The 19128-nt window shown below is 36.2% G+C and overlaps 1 protein-coding gene across 2 annotated transcripts in view; it reads right to left on the reverse strand.

Moving 5' to 3' along the window:
* Positions 1 to 19128, reverse strand: part of Nup62cl (nucleoporin 62 C-terminal like) — a 65167-nt gene that overhangs the window by 21425 nt on the left and 24614 nt on the right. For both annotated transcript variants that reach the window (XM_021663211.2, XM_060374874.1), the window contains exons 2-7: positions 17305 to 17411; positions 14771 to 14927; positions 5587 to 5734; positions 5312 to 5361; positions 5046 to 5177; positions 2435 to 2546 (exon numbers count right to left, since the gene is read on the reverse strand). In XM_021663211.2, the coding sequence (XP_021518886.1) occupies positions 2435 to 2546; positions 5046 to 5177; positions 5312 to 5361; positions 5587 to 5734; positions 14771 to 14927; positions 17305 to 17362 (657 nt within the window). In that variant the 5' untranslated portion in view covers positions 17363 to 17411. The remainder of the gene's footprint in view (positions 1 to 2434; positions 2547 to 5045; positions 5178 to 5311; positions 5362 to 5586; positions 5735 to 14770; positions 14928 to 17304; positions 17412 to 19128) is intronic.

Below are 19128 nucleotides of genomic sequence, written 5' to 3' on the forward strand. Positions count from 1 at the left end.
TTTCTCTTGTGCTACACAAGACTATGACCACTGAGCTACACTCCAAGTCCAGCTATGCCCATGTTTTTTGAGTATGACCCATTTCATGATTGTGAACTTTTCCACTTGTGCATCATTTCAGCTTTAAAATATTTAAAAGATTTTGGAGCATTTATAATTTCAATATTTCAGATTAGGAACACTCAATTTGCAAGTAGGAAAAATCAGCACGTTAATACATACTCAAAGTAATATAAATTGGTCCAAATTTCTGAATGTAAATTTTTATAGCATGTGTCAATAGTTTTAAAATATTTATACTATCATTTTTCTCAGTATATGCTACTTCCAGGAGCCTACCCAAATCTAAATATAACTGGTCATTACAAGGCTACATTAGAATTTGCATCAAATTTGGAAATAATATCTCACTAATAAAAATGTGAAATTCAACACTAGTGAAATATCTGGGCACTACTAAAACACACATTGTCAAAGAATGTTTAAAATTTTCAGAGAAGAACATGAAAACTGAAGGTAAAAAAGAATATAGGTATGTTTCTGATTTTGCTTAAATAGAAGAACATATTTGTGCCAGCACTGTAAAAAGACTAGAAGAAATACATCAATACAGAAGGAAGGAGTTAGTAATTTGATGTTTTAATTTTTTATGGATTTTATAAAAAATATAACTGGAAAACTGAACAGAATATGTTCAATAAAAATGTAAGTATTATGTGGTCTCTCCCATTCACCCCAACACACACACACACACACACACACACACACACACACACACGAGTAATAAAAGATTAAATCCCAGCAGTATGAATACTGGAACACATAGCTTCTACTGTGATTCCATGATATATAGCACACAGTAACAGAGTTTGTGATGATTGTAATATGTAGGAACACTGTCATTAAGTGGGTGTGTTTTTTCCTGCTTTCTGTCCAATGATTTTTTTTTTTTTTGCTATCTGAAAAGAGGGATTATTTCTTTCTTCCTTTATCCTGCTATCACACAATAAGTACCCTTAACTCACTCATCTTAAACATCTCAATTATCCTTACCAGGAAAAATGGAAACAAAAGAATATTTATTAGTAAAACAAATACAAAACTACTTGCTAGACTATTAACTAGTAGAACAAAATAGTCACGGGACAAATTTAGAAAATGAGAAAGATAGGATTTTACTAATTCTGTTCACAACACTTCTCATATTAATTCACTCCAGGTCTAAACATCAGTTCTGCACTATGCCTATCTGCTTGTATTTATCTATGCACTGGAAACCTATCACAACAAACCATTTTTGAATTTTGGAATTACATTCAGAATCTAATAGAAATGTGCTTTGTGGGCTCATGATCATCTTGGGAACGCAGGGCAGATGGTAGCATTGGTAATTCCAGACTAATTTATATTTGTCACTGTTCAATTATATATTGATGCTACGTAGAGAACAGCACTATTATATGGCTGAAAGGGACCCAAGGAGATTATGTGACAAACAAAGTACTAAGAGTTTCTTAACTATAACTGGCCATCTTATCGTAATTAAAAAAGTCGATAATAATATGTATGCACAGAAAGAACTGTCTGCATCCAACTGGACAAAGAGAATAATCACCACTTATGTATATGTTATTAATTCTCATCTACCCAGATCCTAGCCTCACTCCTACTTATAATTAATGAGAGAAAGCACAATGGAAGCTCCTACAATGGGGGATTCCTCTTAGCATTAGTTCCATTGAGTGAGAGTGGGGAAAGAGGACAATAGGAAAAGATAGAGGAAATAAGCTCTTTATAATTAGAGTATAAAAAATGAAAGAGAAACACTCCTTTCTTACTAACAAATTGATTCACAGAATCTCAAATCTGACAGGATCTTCAGCCATACATTTCCATAATAGAATGTATTTGCTTTATGAACTAAGTAGTACTCTGTGAGGCAGTTAGAAACATGATGACAATATTTAACAAAAAGTTTCTATAGGAAAATGCTAAGTCTTAATAGTTAAGTCACTATATTTTAAAGATATAAATTGAAGAGTACCTAAATATGTCTAGCAGAAATACACCCATCTACTCATATTTATTTGAGTATGCAAATAATTATATGTTATGAAAAATTAGTAAGTGGGAAAAGAGTACCAGGATACATTTAATTATGCAGAAAGTAAATCCTGAATAACATTGAAAGACTCACTTATTTTACCCTCTGGGAATAACCACAAAAACCTCACAACTGTAAATATTTACTAAATGTTTACTGTCCCACTAATCATGCCTAAGAGCTTGGTATCTCTAGAGAGCAGATAAGGAGTACTCTGGAAGACAGGCAAATGTGACTAATTAGAAGACCTATAGAGGGGTAATTTCATATGAAATCTTTCAATTTCATATGAAATCTTAACTGTCTAAACCAAAAGAGCAGGGACCATACCTGTTCATCAATGTTAGCAGGACGTGCAAGCGAATTCAGGTAAACAATAATGTCCCTGAGATCTTGAGACATTTTTTTCAGCTCAGCATCGATATGTTCTGCTAATTTGTAACTGCAAAGGTAAATGACAGAAATATTTTCTCACTTTTGTTACTGACATACAAAGATATAATTGTCAACAGGATTTGTCTCAGTTCCCCTACATTCACATTGGTTCCTAGTTTTAATCAATAACATATAGTCTCATGGATTCAATGTTTGTAAACTTATTACCACCAGAACCTAAGAATGTAAAGACAAAGGTTATTTAGCCTCTGGCTAAATTTCTGATGAGTGTTACTGCAAAGGAACCCTTTTGGGGAAACAAAAAACATGCATTGGACATTTGAACAGATAAAAGACCAGTGTTGAACATTATTCAATAAAGGTTGAGATTTCCTCAATGATAGAGAATACATAAAATTTCATAGTAAAACCTTACATGATATAGCAACAAAGGATTTATTTTCCGTTTTTCTTCCTTCCTTCCTTCCTTCCTTCCTTCCTTCCTTCCTTCCTTCCTTCCTTCCTTCCTTCCTTCCTTTCTTTCTTTCTTTCTTTCTTTCTTTCTTTCTTTCTTTCTTTCTTTCTTTCTGTTTGCCTTTTTGGGACAAGGTTTCTCTGTGTAACAGCTCTGGTTGTAACAGCTCTGTGTAACAGCTCTGTGTAACAGCTCTTGTAGACCAGGTTGGCCTCAAAAGCACAGAGAGCCACCTGCCTCTGCCTCCCAAGTGCTGCGATTAGAGGCCAGCACCACCATGCCCAGATAACAAAGGGTATTTTGAGAAATGAGCTTTTCAACAATAAAAGGTAGATATATCTAAGTTTATGACAAATGGATCAATGGCATAAATTCTCAAAACTTCCACTCAAACTGTTTATGAGACACAGATCAGGGAGGAGGGACAGAGAAAGACTGATTGATTTGGTTGAAAGATTTCTCAACTTTATTATCTATAAAATTAAAAGACTCAATTAGATTTCTTGGTAACTATCTTGGTTGGCTAAACAGATGAAAATTCCTGTGAAAGTATTAATGCAATATAAATCTGACCACAAAAGTGCAATTGGAAAGCAATTGGTGTTTCTAATGTTTTATTCCCCAATCTACAGATAGCTTATGCTAAAAATGTGTTTTAAAAACAAAACAAAAATGATAGAGTAAAGTTGAGCATGGTGGCTCATTCCTATAATCACAGCACTTGCAAAGTATAGATAGGAAGGTCAAGCTTGTCAGTCAGCCTTAGCTGTTACACAGTTTCTACTAGATGAGACCTTCTCTTAAAAACAGTGATAAAAATATAGTATATATCAGGCATGGTGGAGCATACCTACAATCCCAGCACTCAAGAGCTGGAGACAGGTATATGGATCTCTATGAGTTCAAGACAGCCTTGTCTACGTAGAGAGTCCTAGGCCAACTTGGTCTATATAGGAAGTCCCAAGCCACCCATGGATACATAGTCAGACCCTTCCTCAAACAAGGAAACAAATGCGTGTGTGTGATTGTGTGTATGTGTGTGCATTTCATAGAAACAATGGCATAGAATAGAGCAAGGAAATAAAAAAAAAAAGAAAAGAGAAAAAAAAGACTGAAATATAGAAGTAGAAATAAAATGGAGGTCAGCACAGATTAGCTGTGCTTATCCACATTTAAAATTCCTACAAAAAAAAAAAAAAAACAACCCCCGTTAACTTGCAAGGCTTACAAAAAAAAAAAAAATAAGTTCAGTGGCAGAGCACTTGCAAACGATCAGCTGGGCACTATGATGTGTGCCTGCATTTCCTGCTACTCACAATGTGAGTGACAGAATCACTTTAACCCAGGAGTTTGACATAAACCTGGGAAAACCAGTAGGAACCTGTCTTAGAAACCAAGAAAGAAAAAAAAACTAAAATATAAAAGACCCATCTCAATTCATTAACAAGCCACTGATAAAATGAGTCCAATTAAGTCTCAATTTAGATTATGTGGTATATTCACACAAAATCTCTTTAGGCTTTCTAAACTGGCCTGATTATCAAATCTCAGGTCCAGGGACAGTTACTATGGAAACGCTGACAATGAACAGATACAAGGTAAAAACTGAACAGTACATAAATAAAACATACCTAGCCAGAAACACTGAAAAAATCATTCCATTTTTGAAAACCATAGTTCATCCTTATATTAACAGTCTGTCTTTTAAATAGTAAGAAATGTATGACTAAAACAACTGTATATTAGGTTTAAGATGTGTCATTATGAGAACAGAAATATTCCACAATGCTGTGATATCACACATAAGCTTTGTATTTCTAATCTAAGAACACATTTGACAAATATAAAAAGTTTATAGTAGACAAACATGAGCTTGATATTAATAAGAGTGAATGAAATGCTATAAAACAAAGCTACCAGAATGATTTATTCATTTCCAAGCATCCATTAAAAATAAACATGGAACAGTCCAACAAGCTGATAAATACCAACTAGAAGAACTTGCCCTTTTCTACCAATATTTATTTTCTGCTTTGTAATTCAATTTCTCCCTCCTCTGCCCAATTCTTCAATCTTTATTTAGTTACTTACATTATCTCATACTCTTTATCTATAAACACATGTAAAGGCCCATTCTGTTCCTTCAAAAACTCCTCTAAAGGAATCAACACATGTTCTAGTTCCTTCTGCTGTGTCAGGATACAATTCAATTCGTGTTCCAGCCTGAATAAAACAAGTCAACAGAAGGGCTGATGAAAGCAATTTTGGGTAACAAATTAAATGTCAATAAACAGCAAGGGAAAGAAAACAGCACAAAAGTATCTTGAATATTTCAGCCAAAGAAGTCAAGGTTCTACCTCTTCTGGTCCAGTTTCACTTTTTCCACTTCGTTATACAAAATGGCAATCTTTAAAAAGAAATAGGAACAAGATGATGTTGATACTCAGAGTTTCTCAATGATTTGAGAACGATATACATTTTCTCAAACATGCCTCTTCCTAATTCAGGAAAATGTTTTTAAGCTACTCTTCAATATTGCCACAGGACACTAACCACAAAACAAAAGTCTATTCTCTTGTTTATCTGAAAATACGTGTGTAATACAGGAAGATTAAGGAGAATGTCTTCCTACCTCATCACCATAATCAATGAATGTATTATTCCAAGCACTGTATTTGTTTTCCTGATGAAGAAATTTTCCTTGTTCTTGTGGGTAAAGATTCCAGTTGTTCTCCACACTATCCAGATGTCCATATGTCATTACAGGAGTTACTATTGAGCTAAAAACATAAACAGATGATCATATTTATTAAAGTATAATCATATTTAAAATAAAAAACACAGGAAGACTAGGGGTGAAAAGCTTTTGGGGAAATTCTCAAATTTGCTTTCCAGCAAAATCAAAATAAGTAAAGATGATTTTTAAACATCCACTTAAATTCTTTGAAAGTTATCCTAAGGAAATAGAGTAAATTAATACTTCTTAAGATGTCTACTAAATCAAAGTATAAACAGTTAAGTCTGGGCCACAATTCACTTCCACTCTTTCTGCTATGTCAGCACAGCATGATGAAAGCTACAGAAATTAGTCATCTTAGTAAAAGTATGCTTCTGAATACTAGTAACAACTGACAGGAATCCCTTACCAACAAGGAACTGTTGTACTGAACTCCAACTCCTCTGCCAATTTATTTAAAGACTAATCTTTGATCTTGTGATCAAGGCAGCTCAGCCACACTGTGACTCTAGCAGGGGTAGTATCAGTGGATCTCAATGGGAAGGTAAAAAGTAATACCTTCTAATTTCCTACTGGGATACTAATGGGGACATATAATGGCAGACTGAAGTTAAATCCTCTCTCAAAAGCAACATCATTTTTTTAAATTAAATATTTAATTTTACATTAATTACATTTTAGTCGCTTGTATCCCAGCTGTAACCCCCTCCCTCATTCCCTGCCAATCCCATTCTTTCTCCCTCATCTCCTCCCAAGCCCCTCTCCAAGTCCACTGACAGGGAAGGTCCTCCTCCCCTTCCATCTGATCCTAGCCTATCAGGTCTCATCAGGACTGGCTGCAGTGTCTTCCTCTGTGGCCTGGCAAGGCAGCTCCTCCCTCAGGGGGGTTGTCAAAAAGCCAGCCACTGAGTTCATGTTAGAGACAGTCCCTCTTCCTCTTACTAGGGAACCCACTTGGATACTGAGTTGCCATGGGTTACATCTGAGCAGGGGTTCTAGTTTATATCCATGAATGTACCTTGGTTGGAGTATCAGTCTCAAAAATTACACCTGAACCCAGATATTCTGGTTCTGTTGTTCTCCTTGTGGAGCTCCTGTGCTCTCTGGGTCTTACTAACTCCCCCTTCTTTCATATGATTCCCTGTACTCTGCCCAAAGTTTGGTTATGAGTCTCAGCATCTGCTTTGATACCCTCCTGGGTAGAGTCTTTCAGAGGCCCTCTGTGGTAGGCTCCTGTCCTGTTTCTTGTTTTCTCTTTCTTCCAATGTTCATCCTGTTTGTCTTTCCAAGTAAGGACTGGTCATCTTACCCAGGATCCTCCTTCTTGTTTAGCTTCTTGAGGTATATGGATTTAGTATGTTTATCCTTTCTTTTAGGTCTAGTATCCACTTATAAGTGAGTATATTCCATGTGTGTCTTTCTGCTGCTGGGATACCTCACTTAGGATGATCTTTTCTAGAGCTCACCATTTGCCTGAAAATTGCATGATTTCCTTGTTTTTAATTGCTTAGTAGTATTCCATTGTATAAATGTACAACAATTTCTGTATCCATTCCTCAGTTGAGGGACATCTGGGTTGTTTCCAGGTTCTGGCTATTACTAATAAAGCTGCTACGAACATGGTTGAACAAATGTCCTTGTTGTGTACTTAAGCATATTTTGGATATATGCTTAGGAGTGGTATAGCTGGATCTTGAGGAAGCACTATTCCTAATTCTCTGAGAAAGCACCAGATTTATTTCCAAAGTGGTTGTATAAGTTTACATTCCCACCAGCAGTAAAGGAGGGTTGCCCTTTCTCCACATCCTCTCCAGCATGTATTGTCACTGACAACTTCCTGAACAGAACACCAACAGTACAGACTCTGAGAGCAACAATCAATAAATGGGACCTCATGAAACTGAAAAGCTCCTGTAAAGCAAAGAACACTGTCGTCAGAACAAAATATCAGCCTACAGACTGGGAAAGGATCTCCATCTACCCTATATCTGACAGAGGGGTAATATACAGAATATATAAAAAACTAAAGAAGTTAAAAAGGAACAAATCAAGTAATCCAATTAAAAAATGAGGTACAGAGCTAAACAAAGAATTCTCTGTAGAGGAATTTAGAATGGCAGAGAAATACTTAAAGAAATGTTCAACGTCCTTAGTCATCAGGAAGATGCAAATCAAAATGACCCTGAGATTTCACCTTACACCCCAAAGCAACATAATTTAATGAGAATGAATTAGGCAGGATTAACTGTTAAACCTCTCCATTTGCTCTGGCATCACAGAGACCCAATAGAGAATCTAACCTCTAAATCTAAACACTCTAAGACAAGTTCAGACTGGTAAGGATTCTCATTTCCTTCGTCCTGGATGTCAACAAGACTTGGTGGAGAGTTTAACCTCCACACTGACTGGTAAAACCAAAAGAGGTGGCTGATCAAAGAAGGCCTATCCTTTTCTCCCATGAACCTTGTATCAGAAAAGTGCAGTAGAAGGCCAAGCTCCCATGTCAATAGAGTATCAATGAGGTCAAATACGGTTGTATGAGGTAGAGTAGTTGACATACTGCAATCCACTGTTACCAAGATCCAAGTAGTTGAAATTTTGCCCATAGCTATATCAATTAAGTATTGAGTCAGCTCATCACTTGCGTCTTCACCTAGAGCTCCTGGCCACATCTGCAAGCTGGGCTCACATTTCTACAAGAGGTAGTGAAGTGGTATGATGCAATGCCCCACTGTCATAGGGAGTGAGTAAGCAGAGCTAAGACTGTTGAACATCCACACCACCCATGTGCACTGAGGCAGTATGACTCAGTGCTCAATTTTGTTGGGGTGCTGAGGGCAAGATACAGTGAGAAGCTAAACATAAAAACACACCCACTCTCTGTACTAAATTTCAACAAAAGACTATCTAATGAAAAGAAAGAAGATATAAATAGGACCCAAACACTCTGAACATAATAGAAAAATGTCCATGACACAATAAAAATCAATATCATATCAAGAACTAGGAAAATCACCACTTGAAAGAGAAAAAGGCTAGCTAGCATCACAGATAAAAACATTAAGAGGTATCAGATTTTGGGAACTGTCTGAAAAGAATTTTGAAGCAGCCACTAAAAATGTCTAAAGAGGGCAATTTTTAATCCTCTTGAAATTAAAACAAAAACCAAAGTAATAGGGATTATAAAAAGGAAGCAGAAAATATACAACCGAAAATAAAATAACTGAAATAACAAGCCACTTGAAAGGCTTGACTCTAGAGTGGAGCGTGCAGAAAACAGTCAATAAATGTAATGGCAGGTAATTAAAATTTACAGAACAATAAAGAAAAAACAGAGGCAAATGAAAAAAAAGGCTCAAGGACATAGGAGAACAATAACAAAGTATATGCAACAGAAGTTCCAGAAAAAAGAATGGGTCTGAAAAATTATGTGAAGAAAAGGTTGCAAACTTCCTTAATTTGGGGAAAGACATAAACATGCAGATTCAAGTTAAACAAATGAAAATAGTATAACTCACAAAGATTCATGGCCAATACAACTGTGTTATATAGGCAACTGTGATAGCCAATACATTATGGAAATGGCCCTACAAATTCTATGGTAAGACACAGAATAATTAGACTTCTGGAAGGTAAAGAAGATTTTTAAAATTGTGGAAGCAATTAGACAGAAAAAAAAGTGCTTCAAAGAAAAGAGCAGTTGAATGATAGCTGGCTTCTCATCTGAAACTGAGAGGTTAGGAAGAAGTCATATACTTTCAAAGAACTGAAAAGAGAAAAAAAAAAGTTCATCATGGCCTTCATATCTTCAGAAATGAAGAGGAAATAAAGATACTTATGCAAGTGAAAAAATAAGGTAAAGCATTTGTAACAAATTTACCCTTGAAGATAAACTCTGCAGAAAGGAAATGAAAAGTCTTGTAAGGTGCATCAAAAAGAGGGGAAAGTATCAGTGTTTCTTAAATTTTATGTGACAGTTGGGATGAAAAACACAACCTTCTGTGGTGTTACGTTCAATGTACATAGAAGAAATACTTGCAATAACAATACTTCCAAGATAAAAATGTAGGAAAATTAATTTATGAGTTTCTCTACTTGACGCAAAATGGTAAAATGTCAATATGAATTTAAGTTATACATGCATAACTTAATATCCACAGCCACCAGTAAAAAACACCATATATACAACAAGGTGAAACTCCGTGAAAATTTCCAGCAATCATGGGAAGATTAAAAACAAGGAGAAATGGAATGCAAATTAAAATCAAACAACCAAAGAGCACAGCCAGGCTTTGATAGTCAATATCTGCTTTACATATAAATGTTCTAACTTTAGCAAATATAAGACAGTGTTTGACATGATTGATATGGTGGTTTTAAAATATCCAACAATATATGGCATAAAAGAAATCACTATAGCCAGGTGTGGTGGTACACGTCTTCAATCCCAACACTCTGGGAAACATAGGCAAGTAGATCTCTGTGAGTTCAGGGCCAGCCTGGTGTACAAAGTGAGACCAGGACAGCCAGGGCTACACAGAGAAACCCTGTCTTGAAAAACTGCCCCCCAAAATTTAAAAAGCAGAAAAAAAGAAAATCATTCCAAGGATATGGATAGGTTAAAGGTAAAAGAACTGAAGATGTAGAACTAGTTTTCGTATTTTTTAAAGAAAAGATGATGTTCTTATCGAATAGGATAGATTACAGAATAACAAAAATTACCATATTCAGAATAAAGGGGAACTACAGAATAGTAAAGAAATCAAGGATCAAGGAGAGCTACCAATCTAAATGTATATGCAACCTAACAATAAAGCCTCAAGATACATGAGAAAAAGATAAATATAATACAGATCATGAAAACAGAAGACAGAACTATTTAGGGGACAGGAAGGGACCACTAACAAGAAATGAATGTGGGAAGCAGGGAAGAGGAGCAGGCTGGCCAATAAAAGCAAATTATAATGATATATATGTATGGAAATGTCATAGTTATGCCCATTTCTTTGTGCAGTAATAAAGAGTAAATAAAAATAACTACAAATATCACTCCAAATTTATCAATAGAAAAACTGATAAAGCTAAAGAGACAAAAATAAGACAAATATGTAATTATTTGGTTGAGAACTTCAAAAAGCTACAATCCACAATGGAAGGAATTAGACTGAAATATGGCAAAACTCCAAAATCTGAAAATACAGTAACAGAATCTAAGAGACATATATAGAACATTATACTGAATAAAAGAAAACAGAATATTTAGGTTTCCATGGAACATTTTGTAAGATGGACCATTCCTTACATACAGGAAAAAAGACTGAATAAATATAAAATAGCTAAAATCATAGGGAACACAACTAATTTAAAAAAAAAAAAAGAAGAAAATCTTGAAACACTTGGAAATTAGACAACATGCTTCCAAATAATCCATTGCTCAAAGTGAAATCAGAGCATAATGAAAGACGTGGGCTGCGGGAAAAGCAGTGCAGAGGCTATTTATAGCACTAAAGGCTGCTGTGAGAGGAAAATGCCTCAAAGATCATTCATTAGGAAAGTAGCAAAAGAAAATGAACCCAATATAATCAGGAGAAAAGAATTAACAGTGGATAACAATGAACCTGAAAACAGGAACGTTTTACAGAATAATCAATGAAGCAAAAGCTGGTTCTTTATAAAAACATCAATAAAATTCATATAAAAAAAAGACGCCGGCCACAAATGTCAGAAATGAAACAAAAATATCTCTCCAATATAAAAAAAGACTATGGGGGGCCATAAACAAGTTTATGCTCATGAATTTTGGACCTTTTCCTTTAAAATAACACGCTGCTGAAGCTCCTGAAAGATGAGCTGGACAGGTTGACTAGTTCTGGATCCATTAAATAGGTTTATTTTTAATTTAAAGGATTCTGCATGAGATTTATCTAGGTGTAGAAGTTTTCATTAAAGAAATATTTAATGAATCAGTACCAATTTTACAATTTCTTTGAGAAAACAGGAGTAAGAATGCCTCCCAGAGAATTTTATAAGTTGTAAAATTGGTACTGATTGATTAAATGTTATTGTGTTATCAAAACATAAGAATATGTATCCACATGCATACATAAAAAATGTATATAAAAATACAAAACTATTATCAAATATATATCATTACATCATAGCCAGCCAGAATGGAGGGTATAAAGAGTAGAGGTAGTAGATGATGACTACAAGGACAGCAGTTGTGACAACATGCATGAGGTCTGTGCAACCTCAAGCTAGTCAAACCCCAATATGGAAAAGGTAGGTAGCCATGACGTCCTACACTTAGCCAAACTGCTGAGAAAGGGACAGTAAGTTTTCATCAAGAGTATAGCTAGAGAGGAAGTCCACACATCCAATAATATACGGTTAGGACAAATCTTGATGGGTGTATCAAACAAGAAAGGACAACACAAACTTGAGCCAGTAGGATTGGGGTAGATCTGGGAGGAGTTGAAAAAGAGGATGAATGTGATCAAAGCACATTGTATTAAATTCTTGAAGATACAAGGAATAATTAAATACGTACATCATTAGATATTAAAATGCAAACTATCATAAGATCACATCTGTAAGAAAGATAATAAAAGGTATCATATTGCCCCTACCAAGCAAGTAAACATGGACAATCTGGGTAACTCACACACTACTGTAAGGTACTCATAGCCACTCTAAGAAAGTGTTTGGCACCTAAAAATATTAAATACAAAAATATCACACTGACATGCACCTATATTCCAGGATATTTACCCCAGATACATAGGACTTAGTGTCATCAAAGCACATGTACACACATGTTCATTCCATAGCCCCAATCTGGAAACAGTCTGATGCCTATCAACATTCTATTCTTTTTTTTATTTTTTAAAATTTATTTAATTTTTTTATGTGTATTATTGTGAAGGTGTCAGGTTCCTTGGAATTGGTAGTACAGACAGTTGTCAGCTGTCATGTGGGTGCTGGGAATTGAACCAGGTCCTTTAGAAGAGCAGACAGTGCTCTTAACCACTGAGCCATCTCTCCAGCCCTAACACTTCTATTCTTAAAGAAACCACATCACACCCAGAATGGAATACTTCTCAGAAAAGAGAGAGAGAGAGAGAGAGAGAGAGAAAGAACAACAAACTTTCTGGTGGAACTTGAAGAAGTATGCTAAATGAAAACAAAAGGGCTGGAGAGATGGCTCAGAGTTTAAGAACACTCACTGTTCTTCCAAAGGTCTTGAGTTCAATTCCCAGCAACCACATGGTGGCTCAAAACCATCTATAGTAAGATCTGGTGTGAATGCAGAATGTTGTATGAATAATAAATAAATCTAAAAAAAAAAAAAGAAAACAAAAGCCAAATTCTTAAAGGACACAAATGTCATGGTTCATCTGTATAGCATTTTTAAAGTATTGTGAATATGGAAATGAAAAACAGATTAATTAGTGCCCAGAAAAGAAGAAATGTGCTCATCAAAGGGCACCAAGAGGAACCCTTGTGGTGACAGAACTGTTCTATGAGTTTTTAAAAGAATATTTTTAATATTTGCTTTTATTTTTATGTGTACTTGTGTGCAGGTGTCCATGGAGATCAGAAGAGGGTGTTGGAACCCCTGCAGCTGGAGTTCTAGGCAATTCTGAGCAGCTTGATATAGGTGCTAATGTCCAAACTCCAGTCCTGTGGAATAACAGCTACTGCTCTGTTGAGCACTCTTTCTCTTGAGCTCACTCCACTGAGCTTTCTCTTGACTGAATCACTGTCAATATGTTTTTAAAATGATTTTTTTGTTTTTTCTTTATTAATTACACTTTATTCACTTTGTATCCCCCCTGTGGTTCCCTCTCTCCTCCCGCCCCAATCCCTCCCTTCCTCCGCCCTCTGCATGCAGGCCCCTCCCCAAGTCCTCTGATAGGGGAGGTCTTCTTTTCCTTCCTTCTGATCCTAGTCAATTAGGTCTCATCAGGAGTGGCTGCATTGTCTTCTTCTGTGGCCTGGTAATGCTGCTTCCCCCTCAGGGGGAGGTAATTAAAGAGCAGGCCAATCAGTTCATGTCAGAGGCAGTCCCTGGTCCTATTACAATGGAACCCACTTGGATACTGAACTGCCATGGGCTACATCTGTGCAGGGGTCTTAGGTTATCTCCATGCATAGTCCTTGGTTGGAATAGCAGTCTCAGGAAAGACCCCTGTGCTCAGATTTTTTGGTTCTGTTGCTCTCCTTGTGGAGTTCCTGTCCTCTCCAGATTATACTGTTTCCCGCTTCTCTCATAAGATTCCCTGCACTCTGCCCAAAGGTTGCCCGTAAGTCTCAGCATCTACATTGATAGTCTGCAGGGCAGAGCTTTTCAGAGGTCCTCTGTGTCAGGCTCCTGACTTGCTCCCTCTTTTCTCCTTCTTCTGATGTCAGCCTCTTTGCTTTTCTGGATAAGAACTGAGCATTTTAGCAAGAGTCCTATTTATTTTTATTTAATGGGCATTAGTGTTTTAACTACATGTGTATCTGTGTGAGGGTGTCAGATCCTCTGGAACTGGAGTTACAGACAGTTGCAAGCTGCTATGTGGGTGCTGGGAATTGAACCCAAGTCCTCTGGAAGAGCAGCCAATGCTCTTCACCACTGAGCCATTTCTCCAGCCAAATGGTAATATTCTAGCTGGTTCTAACCTATAGTAATGAAAGATTCTGTCATCCATTAAAGGATTACCTTATCTCTATGTTTTCTAGTCTTCTATTAAACAGGACCCCAAATAGTGTTTATTTCATAGCATAATTGTGAGTGTTAAATGATATGATGTTTTTAAGGTATTACCATCTTGCTAAACATAAAAACTGCACATAAATTACAGCTGTTAGTAGTACTGTATGTAGTAGTAGACTGTATCACAACAGTATGAAGCCTGTTGACTGTTTGCTTTCCAGAGCAACAGTAAAAAAAAAAAAAAAAAAAAAAAAAAAAAAAAAACAACCTTTCCTTGTTCCCACAACTGATTTACAAAATACCAGTCTAAAGCTACCTATGCAATTATGTCTTTAAAGTGATCAAACCAAACACAAAGTGCCAAATAGACAAGCTTACTTTACACTCATGGTAACAGGTAGAGAAGCCACACTGACTAAGCCAGCATTATCAACCCAAGGTGATGCCGCAGTTTTGACATACAGATTGAAGCCACTTGTCATTGTGGTAGTGGTATTGGTGGTAACCGTGGTACTTGTAGATGTTGAGGTTGTAGCTAGAAAACAAAATAGATAGTGTTGAGAAGATTTTACAGTGTTAGTAAAAAACGCCTCAGTCATTCGACATTTTCTTTAAAAAAAATTTGTTAGTGAGAATTTGAAATCAAAGCCATGGATTTAAACCCAATATTATTGCAATATGAAGTGATATACTGCACATCAGGCATCTAAATTAACCTTCATGCTGAAAATTAAAACTCCTGGAGAGATTCATTAAAATATAAAACATAACTTAACAAGCTCTATAATCGTTTAGGGAATTCTATCAGTTTTCAAAACTCTTCCCATAAATATGGGAACTTCAGACCCAGATGACCTCCTTGCTCTAAGTTCTACTAAACTTTCAATGTAAAAATACATTGCAATGTACACAAAACCTTGTACATATTTTGCATAAGAACATGACTATACTTGAGAAAGTAGTTCCTACAAAAGAAATAAATCAACAGACTGGCATGCTCTAAATCTTAATGTGTCTTGTGAAAGTGCCCTACCAAAGTGATGCTGAAGAAAGTATATTCTTGTCAATAGGAAAAAAGTGGCTATTTCTGTACTTCTTAGCTAACACTGGGCATGCCTTTTTTACAACCTGCAAGCGAAAGCCTCTTAAACATTTTGCTTACATTCCTGACCACCTTTATAACTCTTTTGTTGTTATATTCTTTCTACAATGCCTTGCTGTTTTATAGATTAAATATGAATAGACTTCACAGCTTAAGTCCTATGTTTTCTATGTTTGTTTCTGATATCTACTCTTACTTTTCATAACTTCAAGGCCACTATTGATCCTTACTATATGCCAAGCGTATAAAGAAAAATACAAGAAAATTGTGGCTGGTGGAGACTGGGAATATATAATAAATATATTATTTTCTTCTTCTTGATCCTCTGTAGTTTCAAACATTCTTGCAATTAAGTGGTTCTTATGCAACATGAATTTTGTAATACAAATTTTTCTTGTACACAATGGTTTATGTTAGCGTAGCTTTCCCAATTAGCAATATGTTTAAGGTAATGGTTGTACAACATAACCACAGAAATCATGGTGCCTGCTAAATAGACTGCCTAGTCTAAGAAAGCTTCTTCTACTCCATTCCTGTTCAGGGAAGATTCAGGCACTCCTTTATTCCGGGTAACTTTGTCTATTGATCCTGGTTCATAGTACAGCTGTCCAGCAACAAGTATGTGAAGTCCAGGAAGCTGCCCCATTTGCCACTGGCTTATGAGAGGACCCGACATAAAAAGCTCTATCTAGACAGGGTAGATCAGAATCTGATTCTCAAACATTGAGTGACATGGAAGAAGTAATACCTGTCAGCATAAATGTAAAGGAATCTCCAGTCTTATTCAAATGCTATGATTCTGTCTTTGTAACCTTTTTCTGTCTGGTATTTTTATTTATTTTCCATATTATTTTTAAAGGTGTAAACTAGTTCTGGCATATTTGAGTAGAAATAATATTTCAGTTAGTACCAGAAGAAGCAATGAATCTCAGAGTTCTAGAAGATAAAATACAAAGAGCATAAACTGGGGCGTGTGCATAAGAATGCACTATAGCAAGGTTCCAACACTTATCTTTTTTGGATTAGTCACAAACACAATAAGGATTTCTTCCATTCAGGTGTACTTGGAAAGCTTCCCTTCTTATTCTTATATTTATGGTTGTGAGCCTAGCCTTTAATGGCTGAGCCATCTCTCCACCCCCTTTCTTCTTCTTAATAGTTATTTCAAACACCATATTGTTAATGAAGTAGATGCTAAATGCATCATTTTAAACCATATTTAATGTGGTGGCTTCAGTGAGATTACCCTCCATAGACTCCTATATAACTGAATACTTGGTTCTCAGTTGGTGGAATAGTTTGAGAAGAATTAGGAGGTGTGCCCTAGTTGGAGGAAGTGTGTCCCTGGGAGTGGATTTTGAGGTTTCAAAAGCCAATACCATTCTCAGTTAGCTCTCTTTCTCTGTCTTGTGGTTGTGGGTCAGATGTAAGCTCTCAGCTACTGCTCCAGTGCTGTGCCTGCTATTATCATGCTCCCTGACATGATGGTCATGGACTCTCACCTTCTGAAACTGTAATCAAACCCCTACAGACTCTTTTTTTCTAGAGGCTGCCTTGGGCATAATGTCTTGCCACAGTGATTTAAAGGTAACTAAGACATTAACCATGATAATAATAATAAAAAAATAAAGCCTCACAGCTAAAGCCATGATAATGAGCTTTATGCAAAGCTACTACTGACATCAACAGTCATAGATGAATTAAAGCATAGTGATTAAAGATTCAGGAAATCTATAGCTTCTCTTGAGAAATGGAGTTAAGTGGGCTCATGGGAAAGAAGAGTGATTTCTTTCAAATCAGTAAAACTTACATGCAAGTCCCTGGGAAGCCATGTAGGCAGGAAAGTGTGACATTCCAGAGAACATCATAGTCCTTGAAGTGTCAGTGATGACCACGGCAGTAGATGCTGGAAGCAACCTAAGAACAGAGTAATAAGTAAAATGCAGTGACTGAAAATAATTCTCCAAAAAGAAAACACCAGTACAAGATTCACTTACACAGGGGAACAAAAACAAAGAATGGAAAAGCAAGTACTACAAATGAAATATCTTATATTAAAAGAAATAGTAAAAGCCTTATTTTTAAAATGCTCTTCAGTACTGCCTGCTCAGAGCCTCCTAGCGACCTCAGTTGAAACAGTAAACAGATGAGAAGCATCCTTTCCCCGGAAGGTCAGCATAAGAACTCCTGTGAAACTATCTGAAACTGGTAAACATGGTTTTTAAAGACTGTAAAGTGCTGGAAATTATTCTAAGGGTATACAGTGAATGAAAGAACATTTCTTCAAGAACATCTGTTAGAAGTCAGTGATCTAACACTGATGGTCTACATATGGCATACGAGCCATAACTCACTGTCTTCTTCCCATCCTTTTCCTTGACTTTGTAAAAGTAACACTCCAGATAAGAATGGCTTAGAAGACTGGATGCCCTCTGGCCTTGGCCCTCAATCAAAGGAGACAAGCTTTCCATGAGAAGGCAAGCAGCCGGGATTCTCATCACCACCAACACGGATATGAAGGGCAAGATTCCTGGTGAGTAAAGCCAAAGCTTCTGGGACATGTTTCTTTTAGCCAGTTCCCATGCCTAGGACAGACACACCCTGACACAAAGAGCAGAGAAAAGTAGAGATCCAATCACTCCACTCTGATTCCCTTGCCTAAGCTTATTTGCAGCTCTAAGTTCCCCATGCGAAGAGGCCATCAAGATGAGTGGTTGTTATCACTGCCCGGCACCCAATGTACTGCCTCAAATAAAGATTTTTGCCCCAGAGATAACAGCTGCTCCTAAGAACAGGGAGCTCCCAAACTCCCCCACAAAGAAGTGACTTTATGTGAAACAGAAGATAAAGCAGTTTCAACTGAAGGATTCTCTCTTAGAAGCTGAATATTTGGTCGTCAAGAATTAAAAGTTGACACATAGCTTTATGACAGCAAGAAGTCAGGCTCCCAGTGTTCTAGTCTACCAGAGATATCAAGGAAGAGTTAAGTATGCTATACCATGAAACTATGATTATTTAAAGATTATTTAAATAGTTGGGAAATATTTAACTCTGCTATACCATGAAAAAATATCTTGGAACTAGTAAGCTAAATGAAGAAAAAAAAAGACACAAAAGGCAAAGTGTTACATGATTTCAATTATATGAAATGTCCAGAATAGGCAAAACCATAGACAAAAAGTTTATTAGTGGTTTCTAGGGGCTGCAGGATGGAGGGGGAGAGGGTTTAATGGAGGGTGACTGCTAACTGGCTACAGGGTTTCTTTTAGGGGTAATGAAAATGTTCTCAAGTTACATGCTGTTGATAGTTATGTACTCTGTAGCTATATTAAAAACCAGTGAATTGTACAATTTTAAAGAGTGAATTGCAAGATGTGAATTATATGTCAATTATACTGTTATTAAAATACACATTATCATCTCAGGAGAAGAAAAAAAAAACAGCATTTGACAAAAATGCACTGCCTTTTCATGATAAAAACACTTAACGAACCAGAAAGAGAAGGGAACATTTTCAACTCTTCTAATGATTTTTTTTAATAACATGAAATAGCAAGACTATTTATTCTGCCATATGTTGTAAATATTCTCCCACCCCAGTTTGTCAATGGCCTTTAATTTTGTTACTATTCTA

Source organism: Meriones unguiculatus, chromosome X (assembly GCF_030254825.1).
Source record: "Meriones unguiculatus strain TT.TT164.6M chromosome X, Bangor_MerUng_6.1, whole genome shotgun sequence".
Classification (NCBI taxonomy): domain Eukaryota; kingdom Metazoa; phylum Chordata; class Mammalia; order Rodentia; family Muridae; genus Meriones; species Meriones unguiculatus.